At 40.5% G+C, this 23845-nt stretch overlaps 1 protein-coding gene across 2 annotated transcripts in view; it reads left to right on the top strand.

Moving 5' to 3' along the window:
• The window catches only part of HECW2 (HECT, C2 and WW domain containing E3 ubiquitin protein ligase 2), a 256874-nt gene that overhangs the window by 209564 nt on the left and 23465 nt on the right, over positions 1-23845 (top strand). For both annotated transcript variants that reach the window (XM_074967801.1, XM_074967802.1), the window contains 5 exons: positions 1256-1352; positions 7183-7266; positions 11799-11908; positions 19234-19354; positions 22628-22741. In XM_074967801.1, coding sequence (XP_074823902.1) covers positions 1256-1352; positions 7183-7266; positions 11799-11908; positions 19234-19354; positions 22628-22741 — 526 coding nt within the window. The remainder of the gene's footprint in view (positions 1-1255; positions 1353-7182; positions 7267-11798; positions 11909-19233; positions 19355-22627; positions 22742-23845) is intronic.

Genomic DNA, 23845 nt, shown 5'->3' with positions numbered 1-23845 from the left:
TAGAATAAACAGTAAAAATAAAAACCATAAATGAAAAGATGGCCACTGCCAACTACATTTCAATAGCTTTTCGTTACTTTTGACTGTAATATTTGTCAGACCTTCTTAGAAGTTTCATTAGTGACTGCATCTTACTCCTGTATGGCACAATACAAGTTGTCTGCCAATCTGTCCAGCAGTAGGATTGCTATTGTCATAAAAAATGTGTGCAGCTGTGTAAACCATGTATGTTCAAATACATCCTGCAGAGCAGGAAGAAAAAATGATGCACTATGTTTTAGTGCAACACATCATCATCATGGGTATTAGGAAGGAAGTTATAGTTCCCAGTGACAGAACTGGGGAGTTATAAAGGCATATGATAATAGTGGAATATTTCTTGCCATATAAAACTATTTGAAGGTAGGACAACTTGACATACCAACATTGACAGTGTCCTTATGAATTTGTTGTTGATCATTTTATTCCTTTCTCATTCTGATGTTACAAAAAGGAAGAGGAATAAAATCTGTGAAGCTTTGAGTCTTTCTTGAAAGCAAAAATAAGGAAATTCACCATTAAGGCAGAAGAGCTGGCCAATACACTTGTCATTGTGTACCATAAGGGTTTAGAATCACAGTACCTAGGCAAAGTGGCATGAGTTAAGGCTGGTATGGAAGCCTAGATTTTCAGCCTTGTGTGAAGATATTACTTTAGTGAGACTATATCAGATCCTTAATATGACTAAAACAGATAATTATTTTTCAGAATAGTGGAGGCAAGGAGAGGAGAAAGCAAAACAAAAATACCCACACATTAATGTGCAGCCAATAAGAAGCACATGTAATTTACTATTAAGCAGTGAGCTTATGTTTTCACCTGGTCCTGTAAGTCTAAGAAATAAAGAAGTATAGAAAATAAGGCCCCATACACTTTATTCATGTGGTTATATGTTCCAGGTTGGCGTGAGCTGAGGGTCTATGTGATGAAATATTATAATACTCTGAATTCTTCAGAAAGGCACATTAACATCTGATGATGTTTTAATCTAAAATTTTATTCATAATAAAGTGGGCCATGTATATCCAAATTCAAAAACCAGCACTAGCCTTTAGGCTAAAAATGTAATGAAAAGATCATATTAATGTAGTAAATAAAAAGATTATGAATATAAAGACACAATTCCATTATCATTATTATTCAGAAGTTATAAAAATATAATGCTGTTTTTCAATGCACCTGTTTGCAGTAAGCTGTTTTCGGTTGCCACTTACAGCCTACAACGACAAGATTGTCGCATTTCTGCGACAGCCCAATATCTTTGAAATTCTACAAGAGCGTCAACCAGATCTTACCAGGAATCATTCACTCAGGTAAGTGATGTTGATTCTGTTCTCCAGCTTTACTTTCAACTGACTGTCCCATTTCAGAACAGACCATCAATTCGTATTCTTTTTTTCTGGCAAAGTTTGCAGTATTAAAAAAAAGGGGGGAGGGCAATATTGCTTGCTCGATGTCCATTGGTCATTTATAAACTTAAACCCTCTCCTTCCTCTCTTCCCTCCCCCTTCTCCCCCCCTAAAAAATCCCCCAAACCTTGTGTAATTTCAGCTTAATCAAAGAACTGCAGGAAACATTCCTTTAATGTGCTGTTATATAGTGCCTTGGACCTTTGCAATAGTGCAGTTACGCTCTTTCAGGAACTTGCACACATGCATCCAGCCTGTCGGTTGCAAGGCCATAAATAGTGCACTTCAGTCTCTTGTCCATGTCTTCTCATTTGGTTCTTTGCTCAGCTCCTCAGCCATCCTCAGGTGGTGCCCAAGTAGGGCAAGTTTTCCCACGCTAGGGAGGGATGCAGGGGAAAGAAAAGGAATAGTGGAAGCAGGTGAAACTGCATGACCCTGGATCTGTCCTTCTTCCTTTCCTTCCCCACTGCAATTGTGGCCATGGGCACCTCTGCAAACCACAGCTCCTCAAAAGGTACCTGGCTCCTCCCCCTGTTCTTAAACTGCAGCTTGACAAGCTGGTCTTATCTTCTCTGCTCCCTTAGCACTCTTCCTAACCACGTTAGTGCATGTGGCCTGGCTCCTGGAGCCACCAATGAACTCTGCCATCGCCGGCAACCAAGGAAGTGGAAAGAGAGCGTGTGCATGTGAATAATAATTTTCAGTGAGGAACTGGGAAGAAGAGAATAATGAAAACAAAATGGGATGAGATGAGCAAACCCATGCTAGGCAGGTAGGCAGGGGAGAAAGTGAGCATAGATGGACAACTCAGGGTGCTGGGCGTGGAGCAAGGGGAAGGGGAGCTGGAAGAGTAGGATGCCAGCCTGCCATTCCATTACAAAGACAGAGTATCTCGGGGGGAAAAAGGGTTGGAGCTACTGACGTAGGATATCTCCAGAAGTGACAGAATCTCACCAGCAGGCAGGCAGGCAAGATGTGGCCAGTGGTGGTGGTGAGTATGTGTAGGTCCATGGGTGTGAAGCATTCAGTTAGAAAGGCGTTCGTTGGGGCCCTGCTCATCTTCCTTGATATATATTGTAGGGTTCTTCCCAAACCTAGAGTTGGCCCTGCATTTTTGGATAAGTTCAATCAGCAGTATCCATTTAGCATGTTTAGAGTTGCACATTTTTAGAGTTGCACAGATGGTTTAGGAACAGACCAGTATAGTTCTTGCACAACCGCAAGAGATACATAGTATATTATCAAAGATGCTTTATAATATTATATGATGATTATGGTATTATATAGCACAGGTAGAATATAACTGATACAGGGTGAAATTCACCCCTGTGCAGAGGGTCAACACAAAGCCACTAAGTCCTTCCTACAGACGTACTTAATTTTAAGAGCATGAGTAGTCCTGTTGATGTCATTGGGATTATTGACATGCGTAAATTAAGCATGTAGTTAATTGCTTTGCTGAACGGAAGTCAAAGGGTTTAGCACATTGCAGGATTGAGCTTTAAATCCCTCATAAAAATGCTGGACTTGTCTTATGCTGTCTTAAGTCTTATGCTGACCCTTTACACAGGAGTGAATTTCACCCTTAGGGTATATCTCTTTTGTAATTAAGTATATGTTGCTTAGCTGTAAAACTAACTCGCTGTTAACATGGGAATTGGAAATTGGTGTTCAAATGTATGTTTCCAGAACTGTCTTGGAGACACTACTGTTGAAAAATGTGTGAGTTCATTGCTGCACATCTATCATTATGGTAGTTACGTAGATTTTGATCTCACTGTGCATCGTGGCTGCCAATGCAGTGCTCTCACTTCCCAGAGTCAGAGTCTCGCGTGTCCTAACAGTCTGATCAGGATGTGCTGGTTCAAGAGCTCACACTACTTACCTGCTTCCTTTTCTGTGCCACGATACATAGGGTGTGACCGCACCGCGGTTAGGGGCGTGACTGCAGCACGTGTAGCTGAAGTAACTGGCAGTGAAGCCGCAGCAGCACAAGGCTGTACGCTTGAGTGGCTGGCCTGTGCTGCTGCCGTAGCTTCACTGGTGGTGGTGGTTGTTGTTGGAGCTAGCTAGATCAAGCTAGCTCCGGTATGTCTGCACATGCAGCGGTCAAACCTCTGATTGTAATGTAGACGTGCTCTTAGTGACCCTGCATGCCCTGCAAGTTCTCAGAGCTCAGCCAGCTATCCTGCTTTGCAGTTTCCCTGAGCTTCGTGTCCCAACAAGTAGACTGATGACTGATTTATCCTCTGAGTAAGTCCTGGCTGACAACCCTGAAATCAACTACCAACAGAATTCACACTTTCTAGAAAATTGAGGGGAGGAGGAAAATCAAAACCCCGCAGATCTCAGCCTGTCGAAGTATTCACTGTTTGTACCCATATTGTTATGCAGAAGGCTTGTCTCATCTGAATTGTGTTCAACATGTGAACAAGCCAGTCCATCAGGTAATAAAATAAAACCAGCTTCTGTTTTTTTCCCCTGAGGTTCTTGGCTTCAGTTACTCCAATAGCAATAGCCCCAGTGTCGATTTTCCCCTTAATTTCTGCCCTGTTATACTCAGTTTGCAAATCAGAAGATGTTCAAAAGATTATTGACGCTATCATCAGATTTTACTTCTTCTAGTATCTTGGTTCCTGGATCATAGTATCAGAGCAAGCTCGCCACTGGGACCTTGTCAGGATCAGTTAGTTTACAGCTTAAAATTACAGACCAAGGGTAAAAAAGGTGTTAGTATGTGCCAGTAGATAGGATCCATTACTTAGTAGGTACAGTTTGTCCCTGCAGTAACTAGACTGAAGAAATGTGTCTGACTCTCTTACCTGCCTTAGTAGAGGGATGGAGGATTTTATTGAATAGAGGAGCATGATGCTTTGTTCAGTATAGTTGGTTTGAGAGTGGGTACACTGTATGGCCAGATCTTTGCTCTCGCTCCTTGGAGTTATGATGCTTGGTTAAGAATTAGCTGCCTTCCTTTGGCCCCTAGCCCCTACTCCCACATTCTTTAAAACTGCATCTCACAGAGTTTTTATAGGACTGACGCTTCCATCACATCGCTGTGTATCTTTTATAATGCTGCTGCTACCCGTTTTCCTAGTTAGCTTTTAGGGCCCTGATTCAGCAAGATACTTGAGCATGTGCCTAATTTGAAGCATGTGACACTGAGTAGTGCCATTGAAGTCACCTAAAGTTAGGCACATGCCTAATTACCTTGCTGAATTAAGGCCTATTGGGGGAGATGATGAATAGTGTGTGTATGACCAGTATGCACTCCTCCTGTGAATCTGTTGTATTTGTTTGTTCTCTTATCAAAGGTGCACGTTAAGTTTAAATTATTATGGAAGTTTAAAAATAAATCAGATCTTGGATTACCTTTTTGTTTTAATACATGTGCACACAGTTGGACAGTAAGTGAAGAACTGAGCATGTTGTTGTTGACATTCACTTCTCCATAGCTAGGGATTATAAAATACTTCCAGTTGTACAGCAGCTCTTTTCTGGATTGGCTGAACTCTCTCTCTGACCCTTATGGGGGTGGCAGGCCATTAGTGGGCTTTCTCTGGTGTTTCCCTAGTAGACGTGCAGGGCTAGAACTGCTTTTTATGTATTTTCCCTGATGTCTTTGCTTTAGTTGGGGCTTTTGATGAGGAGTTTTGGGCCAACTCGTGTATGTCAGTAGTAGGAGGCAACAGCTCTTGTGGTTTGAATTTCTTCTCTTTCTCTGTGGCTTTTAATTTGTTTGTGTCTGAAATGTGCGGGTTTACTGCTGGAAAGTTTGTACTGTTATTTTTCTGAGGAAGTGATAGTTCCTGGAGGGATTTTTTGTTGCTTGCAAAAGGTACAGCAGTTTTGTTTTTAAACACGGACGCTTGCTTGCTTGCTCAGAAATCCCAGCCCCATTGAAGTCAATGGCAAAGTTCCTATTCCCAGGAGGGCCAGGATTTCATCCTTTTTTACATACATTTCTGACCTGACTTCTAGTGCTGCTATTGCTATGGCTTCATCTTGTTTCCCCTTCTCTGCGTCTCCAATGCTCTCATCTTCCTCTCTGACTGTCTCACCGTATCCCTTTATCAGCTTTTTGCTTCTCTTCCTTCCCATTTCTGGTCATGTGAACACTACTTCATTCTCTTTCCTACCACCTCCCCACTAGTTCCTCTTACCTTTCCTCCCTGCCCTCATATATCTTATGCTCCCAGGTGTGTTTACTTTTCTTTCTCCTGTGCCTTGCTCCTCATCACCTTCAGATGTTATACAGGTTCCCATGCCCCATATTCTTGTCCTCCCATCCTCAATCCCGTCTCCTTTCCTGGCATTCCGTATTTAAAGCACCTAACTTTGTTCCCGTCCTTTTTTTCTTTTCCCCTCCTTCTCAACAGCTGTGTTCATTCTCTCTCTCTGTGCCATTTTTAGCCCCCTTATCTGCCACCCTTTATTTTCTTTGCCTTCACTTAAATCTGGCTGTCTCCTTGTGACTTTCTGTGGCCATCCTCTGGCAGATTCATAGAGTCACCTTTCCCCTTCTCCTTCCAACAGCTTCTTCTCTTTTTGAGGTCCATCTAGCCAATCTTTTACTACTGTTCAAGCTGTTGTCATCTTCCATCCTGCCTCAGTTGTTTTCTTTGGGCCTCATGCCTGATTCTGAACAATTTCAGCTTTTGCCTTGATGATCCCTCCATCTTCCTGCTGAAATCTCTGCCCTTGTTTCTTCCTGTTGTCGTTCCCCAGTTCCTTTGATCTATAGCGTCTCTTCCGCCACAGCCCCAAAAGTGGCTATGTAGCTAAGGTTGCTGGAGATGTGCAGAATCAGCACATCCCATCAATAGCTTGGTGCAAACTAAATCACCCACTCTCGAGGAGAGGCCAGTGGTGAACTGTTACCCCAGAGTACAACAGATTTCACTGATATAGAGCGGTGTAACTTCCGAAGCTGGTTCAAGGTCTTGTTCTCCTGACTCTGTTGCAGTTAAGTAACCCACAGACTTCACTCACCCACCCCCAAATAATTGTTTTTTGTTCAAAGGCATGCATCTGAGGACTTTAATCAGCGTACAGCCTAAAAATCACCAGCATTGCTCAGTGTTGGGCATGCATAGAATCCAGAATAGTGACTGACTTGAATTGGGAGGTCGGGGAGGGAAGTGTGCGGGGGTGGGGGGGTAGGGGAGGGCTGGGAGGAAGAGAAAGGTGCATGCATACACACAGCAGAAAGCCTTTCTGGAAGATCTGTAAGTGCAGTGTTGTACATAAAAGCTACCTTAAAAAGCACGAATGGTCTGTAATAGACAGCTTGAATTTGTACTAAAAAGTGAAGGGGAGAGGAAAGGAGTTGGAGAGTACTACTTTAAGCAGTTCACTTTCAGAATAGCAATGTCCTCCCACAGGGCTCTGTCTGCTGCTTTGAATTCAGGGCCACAACTTATATTAACTTGAGGGATTGATTTTTATTGGTTGGATGGCTGCGTTACCTGAAGCAGCCTGAGCATCTTACAGATGAGGGCAACAGGAAAATCATTCTTCTGAACAAATTAGGTTGTTTTTTCTTTTTTTTTTGGGTTGTAAGATTCTATTGCTCACATGGACATGGTGTGGCAGGGAGAAAAATGGTGTCTGAAATAGAGAGGCATAACCCAGAGGTCTACTGGGTATACCCAGCATTTTTTCTTGTTGCCCTGATGTACATTGGTGCCTTATTTGCAAAAGATGTCTTGGAACTCTTCCTTTGCTTAAACAGGGAGAAGATCCAGTTTATCCGAACAGAGGGAACACCTGGACTAGTGCGTCTATCCAGTGATGCAGACCTTGTCATGTTACTAAGGTAGGTAGCAGTGCTTCATAATGGATGGTTGGGAATATGCTGTGAGCAGCTGGGGAAGTGCCTTTCTGTGTATTGTGTGTACTGACAGGGTGACCTAAATGTCTCCCCTTCAGTTCTCAGAATTGCAGCTGGGGGAGCTGCAGGAGAGGATTCAGACTCTTGATTTTCCCAGTGCTGAGATTCCAGATGTCGGTTATTAGTAGGGAGATCACATTTTTCATAGTGGTGTGGAAAAATGATTATCCTTGCGGGAAGGAGGGGGTAAAAGAGTACAGTACTGCAAGTAGAATTTAAACCTAATTACAGTCCAAGCTACTATATGATTCTCTTGCAAGGAAAAGAATAAATGGGCTTGTCCTGATTGCCCTAAATTTTTCAGTTATAGTCATTGTTAGAAGGACAGAGATTTATATAGATCAGTACAGTTTGAAAGTCCCTGCTTTGTGCTCCTTCAAGTATATTTTCTGTTTAGCTCTGTGATTTGCAAGTACCACGTTTTTGGAAGTTAGCACTTGATATGCTTCCGTTATTTTAGCTGAACACCACACTGTCTATCTTTCAACTACGCTGACAGTTTTTGCTCACTTTGTTGATGGGATGATTGGTTATTGCTTTTTAGGAGTGGGGAACTGTCCCTTTAGTGTATCCCAGTTCAGCATTGGTTCAGAAAAGAGAGACCAGGTAGGAGAGGTAATATCTTTTATTGGACTAACTTCTGTTGGTGACAGGTTTCAGAGTGGCAGCCGTGTTAGTCTGTATTTGCAAAAACAAAAGGAGTACTTGTGGCACCTTAGACACTAACACATTTATTTGAGCATAAGCTTTCGTGAGCTACAGCATCTGATGAAGTGAGCTGTAGCTCACGAAAGCTTATGCTCAAATAAATGTGTTAGTCTCTAAGGTGCCACAAGTCCTCCTTTTCTTTCTGTTGGTGAGAGAGACAAAATTTCAAGCTTACAAAGAGCTCTTCTTTAGGTCTTCAGACCTGTGTAAACTTGAAAGCTTGTCTCTCACGAACAAAAGTTAGTCCGATAAAAGCTTAATAGCTTTTAGGTAATCCTCACACATAGGTAATCCTCACACATCTTCTCTCTCTAATCCTTGGACCAATATGGCTACAACACTGCATACCCAGAATCACAGGCAGCTGATAGTAGCGTCTTTCTTATGTCCGACACATGGTATGCTCATTCAGGGTGTAAGTGTGATAGATTTTTCTCTGAAAAACAGTTTTTTCTCTAATATATCTGTAGAAAAAAGTTTTACATTTAATGTTAAAAATAGTCTAAATTATGAAGTGTTGGCATTAATATAATTATTATTTGGGGTGACATTGCATGAACATAATGGTCCCTTTTGGCCTTAAAATCTGTGAATTAATTAAAAGCTATTAACATTTTAGTCTGAAACCGTGCTGATGTTGTTTAAAGAAAAAATAAAAATAATAGACAAAATTGTAGGATTTTTTTTATTGGTATATAAAGAGGTCACACGTTTTACAGAGAAAACTGAACCTCGGTTTCTATTTCTATTTTAAATAGACATGATATAAATCATTTTGTCATTGCTGCTTGAATGTATTTTTCTGTTAATCTGTAAATTCTGCTCATACCAAAGACTCCAAGTAATTCTTATAATGGAAATACAATAATTTGATACTATAATTGATATCTCTCTTTTGTGGAAAACTCATAATTTAAAAAATTCAAAAAGACAAAGAGCACCCCCACAAAAATGTACAAAACCAAATATCTGATTTTTCAGATTTTTATTTACTTAACACACTTACATCTTAAAATCAATTGTTTACAATGATTTTCTCTTAGTTTAACTATTAAGAGATTTGATCTGTGATTAGCCCTCTTTTCAGTCCTAATAATAATCATTGTACTCAGAAAATAAATTATTGAATACATGATGTCTGTGTTTCCATTGGTTCCCAAGAGCCTCAGTGGTGTACCTGGGAACTCACTAAGCTGTGATGAGTTATTTGGTAAGTTAGCTATAGGGTGATAGTAAATATTGATGTAAAAGCAGAGATGGGGTTGTTTAAAACAGTAATTTAGTGTGTGTGCCTGATTTCTCATTTTAGAGTTAAACAGGAAAAAAAATATAAAATGTTCTAGCAGGAGCAATGCATTCTTGTCTTCAATGCATTCAAAATGTGGGAATTTTCTTACTGCTGGAGAACTTTACGCAAATTTTAAAATGTTTTCTCCCACGCATCAATAAAACTCAATTTGAATATAAACACCTTTTTATATAGGGAATGAAGGTGCCTTAGTTAAAATAGCCTGAGAATAACTGATGTAACACAAAAAGAAAAGGATTACTTGTGGCACCTTAGAGACTAACAAATTTATTTGAAATTTGTTTGTCTCTAAGGTGCCACAAGTACTCCTTTTCTTTTTGCGATTACAGACTAACACGGCAGCTACTCTGAAACCTGATGTAACACAACATTCTGTTTCAGAGATGGGGTTCCTAGGAGGAGATAATTTGCACTTTGAGCTTGTAAACATACCATTAGGCTATATCCTATGCAGTTCTAGTTTTATCTTGATAATTTAAACACAAATCAAGTTCTTAATTTATTCCCAGATTGAACCAGTTTTTTCAGATTTTATTCACATTTGAAGAGCATAGTTCAACTTTTCTCTGTGAAAAAACATATTATATACTGCAGATGATTTTTTAGGAGTGCAAAAATGTCAGTAAATATCTGTTCCAAAACCCCCTAAACCATTCACAAAGAACTATTGCGGGTATCTGTAATGAACAGATTTGATACGAAATCCGTTTTATTTTAACCAGTTAGATTACTATATCACTCAGAAATGAGAGAACCACAAGACAATGATGTATTGTACAGCCTAACAATTGAAAATAAAGATGGTCATTTAACTAGTCGATTCAATGTGTATATGTTGTGATAACATCCAACAGCTATGCTATTTCATATTTTATTTTATATATGTATTATGTTAAAATATTATAAACATGCCTGCTTTGGATGTTATTGTCTTATCAAATTGGAAAAAATCAATGAGATTTAGGGTTATGCAAACATTCCATACATGGTCTATGAATTAGGGCTATCAATTAATTGCAGTTAACTTAAGCGATTAATGCTATTTTAAAAAATAGTCATGATTAACTGCCGTTTTCATCACACAATAATAGAATACCAGTTTAAATTTATTATAAATATTTTTGGATGTTTTTTACGTTTTCAAATATATTGATTTCAGTTACAACACAGAATACAAAGTGTACAGTGCTCACTTTATATTCTTATTTTTGATTACAAATATTTGCACTGTAAAAATGATAAACAAAAGAAATAGTATTTTTCAGTTCACCTCAGACAAGTACTGTAGTGCAGTCTCTTTATCGTGAAAGTGCAACTTACAAATGTAGAATTATTTTTTTACATAACTGCACTCAAAAATAGAACAATGTAAAACTTTAGGGTCTACAAATTCACTCAGTCCTACGTCTTGTTCAGCCAATTGCTAAGACAGACAAGTTTGTTTACATTTGCAGGAGATAATGCTGCCACCTTCTTATTTACAATGTCACCTGAAAATGAGAACAGGCATTGTTGTAGCTGTTGTTGTAAGGTATTTAATTGCCAGATATTCTAAACATTCATATGCCCCTTCAGACTTTGACCACCATTCCAGACAACTGCTTCCATGCTGAATTAAAATTGGTATTCCATTATTGTTTAACAGTGCAATTAAAAATCTGATTAATCACAACTATTTTTTTAATCTCGCAGTTAATTGTGATTATTTTTAATTGTTTGACAGCCATACTATGAACTATTAAATGGTATCTAAATTACAGATTATTTCAATGTTTCAGGCTGTGAAAGTTACACTGTACTTTCCAGAAAACATTTTAAAATCATAGAAAAATAGGTGAGGTATACTGAAGCCTAACCTGGTGAAAACTGTATATGATACTTTTTTCTCTGTGCATGACGTGTTAAGTAAGAGTAAATGAAGCATTAATTCCTAATAGACTAAAGAGTATATTGTTCAATTCACTAAGCCAATTCACACATGATTGATTACACCAGAAGTTCAGAGTATTTGGCTCTGTTCTTATGTACAATATTACAAATTTTTTAATAGGAAAGTGCCATGAATGTTAATGGTGTGTTGGCAGGGAAAATGTATAAGCAAAAGTATAAAACAATGTAACTTTTAAAGGGTTCATTAAATACACGGACCTTAGTTTTGAAAACAAGTACACGTCATCGCACTGAGATGTCACACACAAAACTAGGAACTGTGACTTCCCAGTCACTTGCAAGATTCCAGTCCTTGCTCTACAGAGATAACATTGAAAGAAGGGCAACAAAAGCCTCCTCTTTTGCATTCTGAGCATGCGCACGGGAGACAGGTGAGTGACTTTCTAAAAACCAGACTGGCTTTGAAGGCCACATTATTGCTAGAAAGTAGAACATATCCTTGGCTCAGATAAACATCTTCTGCCTTCTCCTGTTTGCTCCTTTTTACCAGTTTGTTCGAAGAAGAAATAATGTCATACGTGCCGCCACATGCCTTACTTCATCCCAGTTATTGCCAGTCCCCAAGAGGTTCTCCAGTATCCTCACCTCAGAACTCTCCAGGTAAATTTTGTTGAAGTTTACAGTGGGATCTTTAGGGAGCAATTCCAGATACTTAGTGTGCACCAAATAAGATCAGGGAATAAGAGTTTTGTCATTGACTTCACCGAGACCAGGATTTTACCCTCTGAACAAAAGCAGTAAAGCAATTCTTTGGCTGTCGGATACTTTTTCTGTAATTACTTCATTACATTGACAGCTTTAATTCTGCATGATGTTTCTCAGAAGAGCCCTTTTTGTAAGACATGAAAGTCTTTCCAGATGATGAGGTCATAGACAGTGAGATGATAAGAATCCACTGTAGTCCAACAGATTTTGAAGTTACACAACAAAAGTAGACAAATAATGTAAATGTAACATTATTATTTACTCTCCAATTCTGAAGCGTGTAGTCTCATTTTCATATGCAGTAGGAACATATAGCTCTATATATGGGGTTTATTTTCTTTGAGTTTTGCTCTTTAGTCTGTAAATAATGCCTAAATGACTTGTATTTATTGGAAGTCATAGCACTGCTGATCTGATTGCAGAGGTTTATTTGATGGATTCTTGACAGGCTACAGTGTCTTGGTGGCCTTTTGATATAAGTTGGTGTTTTCAGTCCAGTTCTGGTAGGGTTCCTCATCACAAAACCCACCACTGAAAGTGGTGGTAATTGGCACTTCCACCAGAGCATTTTCACCAGAGTAGTTAAGGATTGAGGTCCTGATCCAGCAACGCACTTAAACCCAGGCTTAACTTCAAGCACGTGAGTACTCCCATTGACTTCACAACACAAATGAGGAAACTAAAATACCTCGTCACCCTGAGAGAAGATCTTTCCAGTTCAAGGTCTTGGAAAGTGTGCTGTAGCTTGCCCTGGCACTGCCCATGCAGTACAAAATCTATAGAACAGACTGTAGGGATGTCAGTATAGCATCTTTCCTGAGCACTAAGATTTACTTTTAAAACATTGTTTGAAACATATTTTTGAAAAGAAAAATTGAAAAAAATTAATTGGTGATATTCTTGTTCTTAAAGGGGAAATACTATTCAGATAGGTCTGCTTCTTATTTTCTTGCAAGGCATGGGAAGTTTACTTAATACTGCTGGAAATTTTTTTTCAGTGGGTTTGGGGATTCTCTTTGCAAACAAATTGAAATAAAACAGTTGTATGGCAGCCTCGTACCATAGGCCTACTATTAACCAGGATAACCTTTTCAAAAGACCTGACATAGGCTCTTAAGTGCCTGAATCACCTTTGAAAATGGGACTTAGGCACATATAAACCTAAGTGCCATTGATTAGCAATGGGAATTAGGCAGCTAAGTCATTTTAGCACTTCTGAAAATTTTACTCCTACTGCACACAGGACACAGTGGCCTAGTAACTGCTGTAATCCCCCAAAGGATTAGTTTCATCACAATACTATAATAATCTCATTATAGTATTGTAGTAATGCTGCTGTCGTTATTAATATACATTTTATATTCATACATTATAATATACATTTTGCTTCACATAATTACATCCCAGTTTCCTTGAGATCAGAGCTCTGTTGTTTCAGCAGAACTAAGGCCTAATCCCATTTCTGATTCTAGCAAACTAGCGTGATGAGGCATGAACCTCTCAAACTGGAAACTTGCCTTGGGCTCACAATGAGATTTGACAATAAAAAAAATATGTGTTCAAACTCCAGAACTTGTGCTTTGTTTCGGACTGGTAAAACTTGTTTCTAACTGATTTGAAAGGGTTCACGCTGGGGCACCAAAGTCTAAAGGGCTGAGGAATAAGGGGGAGTGACAACAGTTATACAGAGTCAGACTGCTGTCACTTACCATGTGTTTAAGAGTGTGCATACTGCAACTCAAGCCTGCTGCTGCACAATGATCTTTTTAAACCACCAGCTGCACGTTTGCCGTCATGTCGCCCATTATAGTCTCATCTGCCACTCCAGGATGTTAGGGCAGAAACACTCTGGCGAGAGGAATGGATATCTGGTATAATCCCCAACCAGTCCCTCGTCGCCAACCCCACAGTTTGCCCACCTGGTTTTGACCTGCCCCATCGCCAGTGGTCCGTGTTAAACAAGTTCCGCCCCAGGCAAAGTCTCTGTGCAGCCAACCAGTATTGCTGGGGCCTTCATGACAGTCCACACCACTGAAGATGCCATCGCTTGGCTAGACGACTGTGCACATGCTAAATAAATCTGTCTGCAGACACACACTTTAGAATATGTGACAATATCTGTGCATGTTTAAATAGTGATTAATAATTTAGTTAATTCAGACTAAATTATTTCAAATGTAGCAAAGCCTATTTTCTCCTCCGAGGTCCACATACAGCAGTTTGATGTTTTCAAATATAGCTGGTATTATTTTATTGGAAAGGAATAGTGATAGATAAGTAAAAGGAAAAATGTGGGCTGAGGCAAGACCACACCTGGAAAATTCAAGCCCATAAGAAAGGTTATCAGAATGTTGAGTTTTTGTAGTCTTGCACTCAGCCCAACAGAACTAATAATCCATGCCCCATTCTCACAAGCTTGGGGTAGCATGTGTGTGTCCTGAAAGTCAAAAGACTGGATTCTGTGAGACCCAAGGGGGACTCTTCAATGAAAACATCCTGCTACCACTGCCCTTCCAGCAGGGTGCTGTCAGTCTGAGCTCTTCAGCCTATCTCAGTGGTGGCGTGCTGCGAGGGGAAAGGTGATCTCTAAAACAGCAAGGGTCTGAAGCATTTGCCTTTTGTAGCTCAGACCAATACCTTGAACTTATGTGGAACCCAGTCAGAAGCGAGTCCTGGTCACAGATCATGGTCATAAAGTTCTCCCTGTAAGCAGTTTTGTTAACCCAGCAGGCTGTTGCATGCTGCACTATCTGAAGGTTCCAGGTGGTCATGAAATGTGATTCATTTCACTCTTGATATAGATTTTGTTGCTATAGAACGAATGCTACCACTCTCCAATGTTCAATTTGTAATGAAAGGGATGCCGGGGCTCAAGCAGTTTTTTTTTACTTTCATAACTGATGCGGCAAGCCAGAGGTGACAGGGCTATGAACTCCCAAGCCCGGAGGTGCTGGGGCTCAGCCCTGGCAAGCCCTGGCACAAATTTAAGTGCTGGATCTCTCCATACAATCCATGAACTGGGTTGGGGGGGGGCATAATAGGTGTAAAATAAGTTAACTTCTCTTGAGGAGGTCCTTCTCGTCAGATTTTTTTGTTTTAATAAAATCTTCTTCTAAGAGGATTCCTAAAAGGTTTGTGCTTTGGATAAGGCCCCCTAACCTTCCAACAGACCTGTTAGTGGGTCCTAATCTGCCCTGATAGAGCTGGATGTACAAAATCTGTTTGTTGCCAAAACAAAAAAAAGTGATGTGGTCAAACTGGAAATCTTTGACATGCCTTGGGGAGAGATGGGTATGGAGTTGTAGTGTCCGAACAAAGGTCCTTTGAGGTATTTGGCTTCCTCAGAATATGCAAAGATAGGACACCTCAAGAGTGCTATAGGGAGAAGAGAGTATCCTGAAGAAAGGAGCAGTGCATGCTCTCAAAAATGCCTGCTGCTGCTGGTAACTAGCAGGCACACTAAAGTCTGGTCATGCTCCCATTTTAACTTGTCACTCCCACCTTAGGGCTGTGCAGTATGACAGGCTACATTTGTATCTACGTCACTATAGTTAAATTCCAATTATCCACATTATTTGTATTTAATGTTAAATGTGTTTTCTGTTTATCCAAAGCTTTGGCTGTATCCTGAGTATTTGGATAATCGGACTTTACTTGTACAGTACTCAGCTCTGGCAAAAGGGCACTAGTGATATAGAGGCTGCTCCTACATCCCTATTTCTCACTCTACTCCATGCCATGCACCTGTGAAGGGCAAGGCAGCAGTTTGCGCTGAGTTTTTCATGACTGTTTTGATAACGACTCTCTTCTGAACAGCAGTGAAATATACATCCACAGCTAGTGTTGCTGTTATTGCCTACATTTGTGGCAGCTACTATTTGTGTAGAAACTATTTCTTGTCGTTTGTTAAGAAGAAAGAAAAAATGAACATCCATATACACGCACCTTATTGCTGCTGCAAACTTGGTAGTCTTTTATGATCAAAAGGGATTCTATCCTCACAGTTCTCATTTCTGAAGTGGATCCACCAAAACACCCTGGTGAAGGTCCTGATTCAGCAAAGTATATAAAGCACCTGTTTAAGCTGAAACACATAATTATTGCCATCCCTATCCAGAAAAGCACTAAACACGTAATTTCTTTCCTGAATTGAGACCTAAATATTGAAATGTGAAGATTTCACATTCATTTTTCTTAGTTACAATTTCTGTTCTAACAAACACAAAAAGATAAATAGAAAACACATTCAATGGGCCTATCAGTCATTTGGTTTTGTGGATGGAGCCCTATGACTTTTTAAAGAGAAATCTTTGAAATAGGTAGTCATTTCTACTGGGGCTCTGTGTGTTTTGTATTGCCAAACTGGCTGCTCTGTAAGCAAGGGGGTGATCTTTTTTAAATCCTTTTTAATTTCTTGCAGTGACACTAATCAGGCTGATCTTACTGGCTTTGCTGTGAATGTGATGTTTAACTTCATAGGAATTGATTAATATCCCTGTATCCTAAAATGTAGTGGTGTCAAATTAGAAGAAGATTTCTGAATGCAGAGGATTCAATTATAATAGGGATCAAGTCAGTGTTTTGATCAGTAACCTCAGTTACAGATCTCTTCAGCTACTGTGCTCTTCCATTAAAGGACACAAATAGTCATGAAATTACTCTCTCTATCTCTTTTGGACAATATAATCTGTTTGAGACTTCAGCATGATTACCCATATCGTTTGTATTTTTTTGTAGCCCTCTCCCTCCCCTAACACTTTTGGTTCACAAGGTGGAAGTAATTGCTATAATTGCCCAGGAATTTCTTGGCATTTGCAGTGAGAGTTTGTCATGTGCTGACAGAATAATTTCTTGGTAATTTTTGAACCATGAAGCAATATGTTACCAGTTTTATTTACCATGATGTATCTCTTAGCAAAAGTTTCCTTTGGGGGCTGTTACCACAATGCAGATGAAAGTGTGGGTTTGTCACATTCTTTGGTGAACTCATAATTGTACCTCTTTCCACCCACATCAAAATAACCTCCAAATAAACAAATGATGTGGAAGACATCAGTTAATGGACTGTATATATTTAAATGGCTACATATTTTAGAGTATTCAGCAGAAATGTCCAGTAGGAAGCACCTGGAATACTCATTAAAATATGAACAGCTACAGCAGGTTCAATTGATGTCTATGGTTTAGTTTTCCAGAGATGTTCTGCACATGTCTCCTGGAACTCCGAAGATCTCCTGCCATATTCTCCCTCAGAGCCCTGTCTTTTGACTTTCAGGGGACACACATGTTCTGCCTGGCTTCTGAGGATGGGGCATGGATTATTAGTTCTGATAGGTTGAGTGGCTGAGGGAAGGACTACAAAAACACAGCTTTCTGATAAACTCTCCTTAAGGGCTTGAATTCCTCTCACATGCACTACTGCCACCATCATCCTTCTGGTGACAGGGAAACACTTGGGATTCTTTAAGGGACCCATTAATGGCATTCGTTGTTAACCGAAATGAGAGACAGTTTCCTCTACCTCTCCCACATCTGCCCAGAGACTGAGTATACAGCTTCTTCGAGCAGTTCCAGCCCAGAGAATGAGGACGCTACCTCATCCACCCCACCCATCTAGCTGATGGCTAAGCAAGCTGCTTCCTCGTCCCAGCCTACTTGTCCAGAGTCTGTAAGCACAGCCCCCTCCCACTGAGAATCTGAGCAAACTGCCTGCTCCTCCTCTTCCCTCTTTCCCTTGCTGAAGGCTAGGCACATTGCCTCCACAGTAATGAAACCTCCTCTGCTGGGTTAGCCTTATATAGGGAGAGAAAAGAAAAGTGACGTACTGAACTGGCTGATATTTTACTTATAAATAGCTTTAAAGCCAATTGCATGCACACATCAGATTACTCACAAATGAGTAGTTAGGAGCCTACCCATATTCCTGGGTGTATGAAACTTCAACCTTCCAGGTATATTTTGAACAATATATATTTCAATGATCTAGATGCCAGAGAAGGAGAGGAATTATTTAAAGTTATAGGTAAGTAGGGATATGAGAATGAAATTAAAAGGGCAAAATGTAGGCTGAATCTGAGGGCACCTTCTTGCAGTGAAATCTTTTGGGCTGTGGAATAGTCTGTCGAGGGAAGTAGAGGAAGTTCATTGACTGAAATGTTTAAAACTAGACTGGACTAAACACTAGAAGGTACCACTGGCTATACAGCTGAATTGGGAGGGAGGTGGGATAAATCCCCCCCACTCCGTGTCACATTTAATATCAGTGGTTTATTTACCCAATTTGCAATAACTGTGCATACAACTGTAGGCGGATGTGCAATTTTTTTGGCATACAGATATCTGCCTCCTTTAAAGAACTGTTCCTTAAACTTGTATCTCAAAATATGAATTCACCTTTTTGAGTCATGTTCGAAAGAAACTTAGTACAGTAATGACAGGTTTCAGAGTAACAGCCGTGTTAGTCTGCATCCGATGAAGTGAGCTGTAGCTCACGAAAGCTCATGCTCAAATAAATTGGTTAGTCTCTAAGGTGCCACAAGTACTCCTTTTCTTTTTAGTACAGTAATTCATTTGATCCAGATATTTGAATGAAGAGAAAAGTCTTCAGTCTTTCCTCTCTCCCGATATTTTTCTCCTTTGTTGTACTTGACTGAGTTTCACTGAGTAAACTTTTCCACAGTATTCTCTCCTCAGTAAGGTGAAAAACTCCATGCATTGATGATTCTATGTGCACTCTATAAGGTGTATTACGCACATAGGACATACTAATTTAGCTCATTGGAACCTGTTCTTCTTGACAGTGAAAAACATTTTTTTTATGAGGATGCATCATTTTAGTTGTTAAACACAGGTATTCATAAAATGCACATATGCCAAACAAAAGTTGGGTCTTTTCCAGTTTCTTTGTTTGGTTTTGTGGGGGTTGTTGAGGTGTGTTTTGTTTTTTTTTGAGGGGAGAGATGTCTGCTTTGGATGGCTTCAACATTTTAGGACTTAATCTAAAATCTTGAAGCCATTGGACAAACAAACAGCAGTCAAAAACATCTAAACCTACAGTAGGTGTGGAGGTACGGATCTCTTATCAGTTTATAAACCAGGATTTTAAAAGAAACCAACCATGTCCCATGCTTTTGGTCAGCAAAGAACCTTCTTTTCAGTCAGAGCTGGAAAGTGATGCTTTGCGTAGCTGCAGTTCATTTTCTGCTTGTTGTTTGCTGCAGGTACTCAGCGTGCTAATGCCAGAGCTCCAGCTCCTTATAAAAGAGATTTTGAAGCCAAACTGAGGAACTTCTACAGGAAGCTGGAGACTAAAGGATATGGACAAGGGCCAGGGAAATTAAAGTATGTAGAAGTGTCTTATCAAATAGGGTTTATCTCACAGGCAGAACTTCTTTCCTTGCCAGTGTAAGAACCTCTTTCCTCTGGGAATCCCACTGGTAACATGATGCATTCTTGCACTTATTGAATTCAATGTGAAGTGTGTTATAAGGCACTAAAAGCCATCTCACTCACAGCAGAGAACACATTTGAAGCATCTCTTCCCGATGTTACCTCCTGCTGTAGTTTCTTCACATGCACATTAATACTACTGCGGTGGCAGAAAGTCCTCTGAAGAGCAGCACTCAAAGAAACAGGGAGCAATTGGGCCACTTCCATTACAACAGTCACTGTGGGGCAAGTTGAAATAACTCTATTTTCGTTTGTCTTGCCCAGCAACAAAAATAAATATACTTTCATATGATTTCATCTTTGTGTAGATACAGAATCTTTACTGATCAGAATTTGTATAATTAAATATTATTAAATTCCAAAGAATTTGAAACTTGAACATAGTTTTTGGTAAAGTTAAGCACTCCATATGTGGGAGTGCTGAAATGAAGGCTTCATGCCACCTTAACTCTGCCTCCTTGTGAATTTTCAGTAGTATAGAATAATTAATCACATGCTTACATACGTGTCATCGGGCAGCCCCTTCCAGGAGCAGCCTCCTGCAGCAGGACACAGTATGACAGGAATGGCTGCCTCAGTTTCCCCTCTCAGCTGACCCAATAACTTCAGGCTTTCTTGTCTCAATACTGTTCCTCCTTGGGGCTGGTTTATTACAACAGTGTAAGGCCAAATAATCCATAACAAAAGTCCCAGACATGGAGTCCATCTCTCCCCCCAGTGCAAGCAGTTATTAAAATTCAAGACATTTCATCCCTCAGTTTCCCCCATGCCACACACTGGTGCCTTTGATGGTATCAGGGCTCTCAGTCCTCTCCTGTCCTTCTGCCAGGACAGCCACCCCAGCCCTTCCAACCTGAGTGCAACCCTGCTCTTCCCAGTGTGAACCCCCACAGCCTCTCTCCTGGGAACATCCTTGCCAGGGGAGCTTCCCTCACTCCCGCTGGCCCTCTCACAGCTCTTCTGGGTCCAGCTCTCCAGCAATGAGAATATCCGTGGGTAAGCTCCTCCACAGCTCCTCGGCCTTCAGTCCTTTCCGGCCATTCTTCTGGCTGTCCGACTGAGAGACAATAGGCAATTCCTGCTGCTGCTCCTGCTCATCCTGCTTTCAACCCTCTCCAGCCCTGGCTCTCTGGCCTGGGGACGCCAGCCAGCAAGCCCCTCTTGGCCTTTTCCTGGGAACTACCCTCTGCTTCCTTCTGGGACTCCTCTAGTTCCTGGGTCTCTGGTAGCTCTCATCTTCCTGTCCTGACTGAAGCAATTTAACTCACTGGGATTTCCCCTCCCTGGGTCTTTCCCTAGTCCTTTATAGCCCCCAGCTGCTGCCCTACCCTCTTAATTGGGCACCTGCTTTGGCATACGTGAGATTGGACCTACCACGTCACAGCCAATTGGACCTACCAGCCACGGTGTGATAGAACTATTATGTTAAGAGATCATCATCACATGATACTTGCCTGATTTTAAAAAAAAAAATCTGTGCCCTACACCAACTGTGATCCTCAAACTCCCATAAGTTAACCAAATAAAAACCTACTTTTCGTGGAAAAGATAAATTTTCTCCCGAAGAACCATCTCCCTGCCTCATACCAGTTTTCTAGCTCCAACCACTCTGGGACTAGAGCTATTTTTTTCAAAAAAAATTCACTGCATTTAGAAAGGGCAAGGTGTATTTTTCTTTGCCACTTAACCATTTTTGCTCAAAAAAGAACTAGATAAGTTCATGGAGGATAGGTCCATCAATGGCTATTGGCCAGGATGGGCAGGGATAGCATCCCTACCCTCTGTTTGCCAGAAGCTGGGAATGGGCGACAGGGGATGGATCACTTGATGACAACCTGTTCTGTTCATTCCCTCTGGAGCACCTGGCACTGGCCACTGTCGGAAGACAGGACACTGGGCTACATGGACCTTTGGTCTGACCCAGTATGGCCCTTCTTATGTAAATTTTCCAAAAATATTCACCTTTGGGCAGAGTCCAGACTTCTGATAATTTCAGGTGAACATTTCTTAAAATTGTCAACAGTTGAAAAGGGATTTGAATGGAAATGCTTACCTGTGATGTAATTGATTAAAAAATAGAAAAAAGTAAGCTGTAAAAAAAAAAAGGAGAGAGAGCTGCAGTGACCAGTTTGGCAAATAGCTTGTGCAAGGGGATGGCTATTGCCAGCTATAAGATCTATGATATATAAATGCTCCTGTTACCTTGTTTTTCTGGGTTTGTGAACTACAGGTATATTTCTGGTAGGATTTACCATCATACCAGGAGGTTTTAAGCGAGAGAAACAAAACGATAGTTTATTTTGATACAAATAGGCAACTTTTTAAATTAAAAGTTGTTTCTAAGGTGTTTGAATGTTTACAAATAATATACTACTGCAGCCATTTTGCTATGACAGGCAGGAATAATTCGTAACACAATTTCAGGTGGTTATATTTCCTCCTGTTGTTCTCCCTCTTCTCCCTAAGGGAATCCAGTGCTGCATAAACATACTTTGGCCATGAACATAAATGTTCAGTTCTGTGCAGGATTATTTTGGCCATTATTCCAGACCCTTGATTTTTCCCCCTTCTACAAATTTTCCAGTAACTAGGGCATTACATTTTTTTTCATTTAGTACCAAATTCTGCTCTGAGGACTATTTGCCACTCCAATTGGCATTGCTTGCTGTCCTTCTGTACCTGTTCTGTGCATAAATACAGGATATTAAACTCCAGGGCTGTCAATCCAACACCTTTCACCAAATTTACCTTGCCTTGGACTATATTGCTTTAGTTGAAGAGTCAGATTCTCATTTACCTTAAGGCCACTTTACAGAGCCCCGGCACGGTAAACAGCCTTTAGAGTGGGTTTAAATGCCCACTTCAAAACCCCTTCATGCTGCCAGAATGGTGCAAAGCAGACTTTGTGTAAATGAGAACCGGACTTGAAAAATTTAAAATACTGTTTCTTTATGTGGGAGACATTTTATTGAATAAAGTATATCCAAGAAGCACATAGGCTAACCAATATTAGCTGCTAAATCTGGATCAAATGGTTGTATAAAGAGGAGATTAAATATTGTTTGTATCCATTGTCCTGAACAGTTACCAGCTAGTGTAACTATGTGTTTTCATCTGCAGTTCACTTTTGTGAATTACGGTGTTTAAAATTATCTTGCTGTGCAGATTAATCATCAGGAGAGACCACTTGCTGGAAGATGCCTTCAATCAGATTATGGGTTACTCAAGAAAAGACCTGCAGAGAAATAAACTCTATGTCACGTTTGTTGGGGAGGAAGGGTGAGTAGTGGAAGTGGGCATGAACACATTAATCAACTATGTTTGCAGCTGTCCTTGGCTATTTCACCATACTGTTGCGGTCTAGAGGGGAAAGAGGAAGGATTGTCGTCAGGAAATGCCACAAACATAAGCCTAGAACCTACAGCTGTTCACATTTCACAAAGCCAGATAATTCATTTTGATGCTCTTGGTAATGCATCTTGCTTTAAAAAACAAAAACAAAAAAAAAACCATGTATCTATGTGTATATGGAATTTCTGCTGTAACCAATATATACTTCAGTGTGTCATTAAGTCAGCAAAAAACCCCAAACCTAGTTGTCATTTTGTTTCTGTTTCTTTCATCTCTACCAGTGTTTTCCTCATGTGTGCTACAAGATAGGAGGTATTTTGATTGGTGGGAGTTAAAGACAGGGTGGACGAAAGGGCCAGTCCTTCCAATTGCTGTGCACCCTCAACTCCCATTCAGATCAATGGGAATTAAGAGCCCTGGACACCTTTCAGAGTCACGTCCTTTGTCACAAATAAAACTTTCAGAGGCAACTAGTTGGTTGCTATTTGTTAAATAAACAAGTGTTTCTAATATTCCACAGCCATGCAGCAAATGCTTAGCCTGCAGCTGACTGAAGGCTGATGTGTTGTAGCATTTGTATGATTTGCATTATGAGGCCAGGTTAGGAATTTGGTCAGAGCTCCTTTATCCAAATGCAACTTTGAACAATGTATTGCTTTTCTTTTCCCCCCCACACCTTTCCCCCATGAGTTCTTAAAGCCTTTTACAATGTATTATTTCATTAGACACAAAGAGACAAATCTTACTTCATCCTTTGCCACTGCACGGGGACTCCTGGCAGTGTAATCCAACACAGTTCAACTGCGGAGGGGAATGCGTATCCAATGCCCAGCACCAAGCCCTGCACTGCAGTGGCTCCTGGCATGACGGTACTCAGAAGGTAGGTGGGGGTGGCAGCACGGCAGGAGGTAGGTTGTGGGAGAGCATATCCAGAGAATCTGCTACTTTGAGGATCCTCTGTTTATCCCTCATGTTGTGGTAGTGATGTGTAAGGGGCATAGAGAGCTGCTTCAGCTAATAAACTGAAGTGGG

This window comes from Natator depressus, chromosome 11 (genome assembly GCF_965152275.1).
Source record: "Natator depressus isolate rNatDep1 chromosome 11, rNatDep2.hap1, whole genome shotgun sequence".
Classification (NCBI taxonomy): domain Eukaryota; kingdom Metazoa; phylum Chordata; order Testudines; family Cheloniidae; genus Natator; species Natator depressus.
The sequence above is the reverse complement of the archived record's forward strand: the minus strand, read 5'-3'. Positions and strand labels throughout refer to the sequence as shown.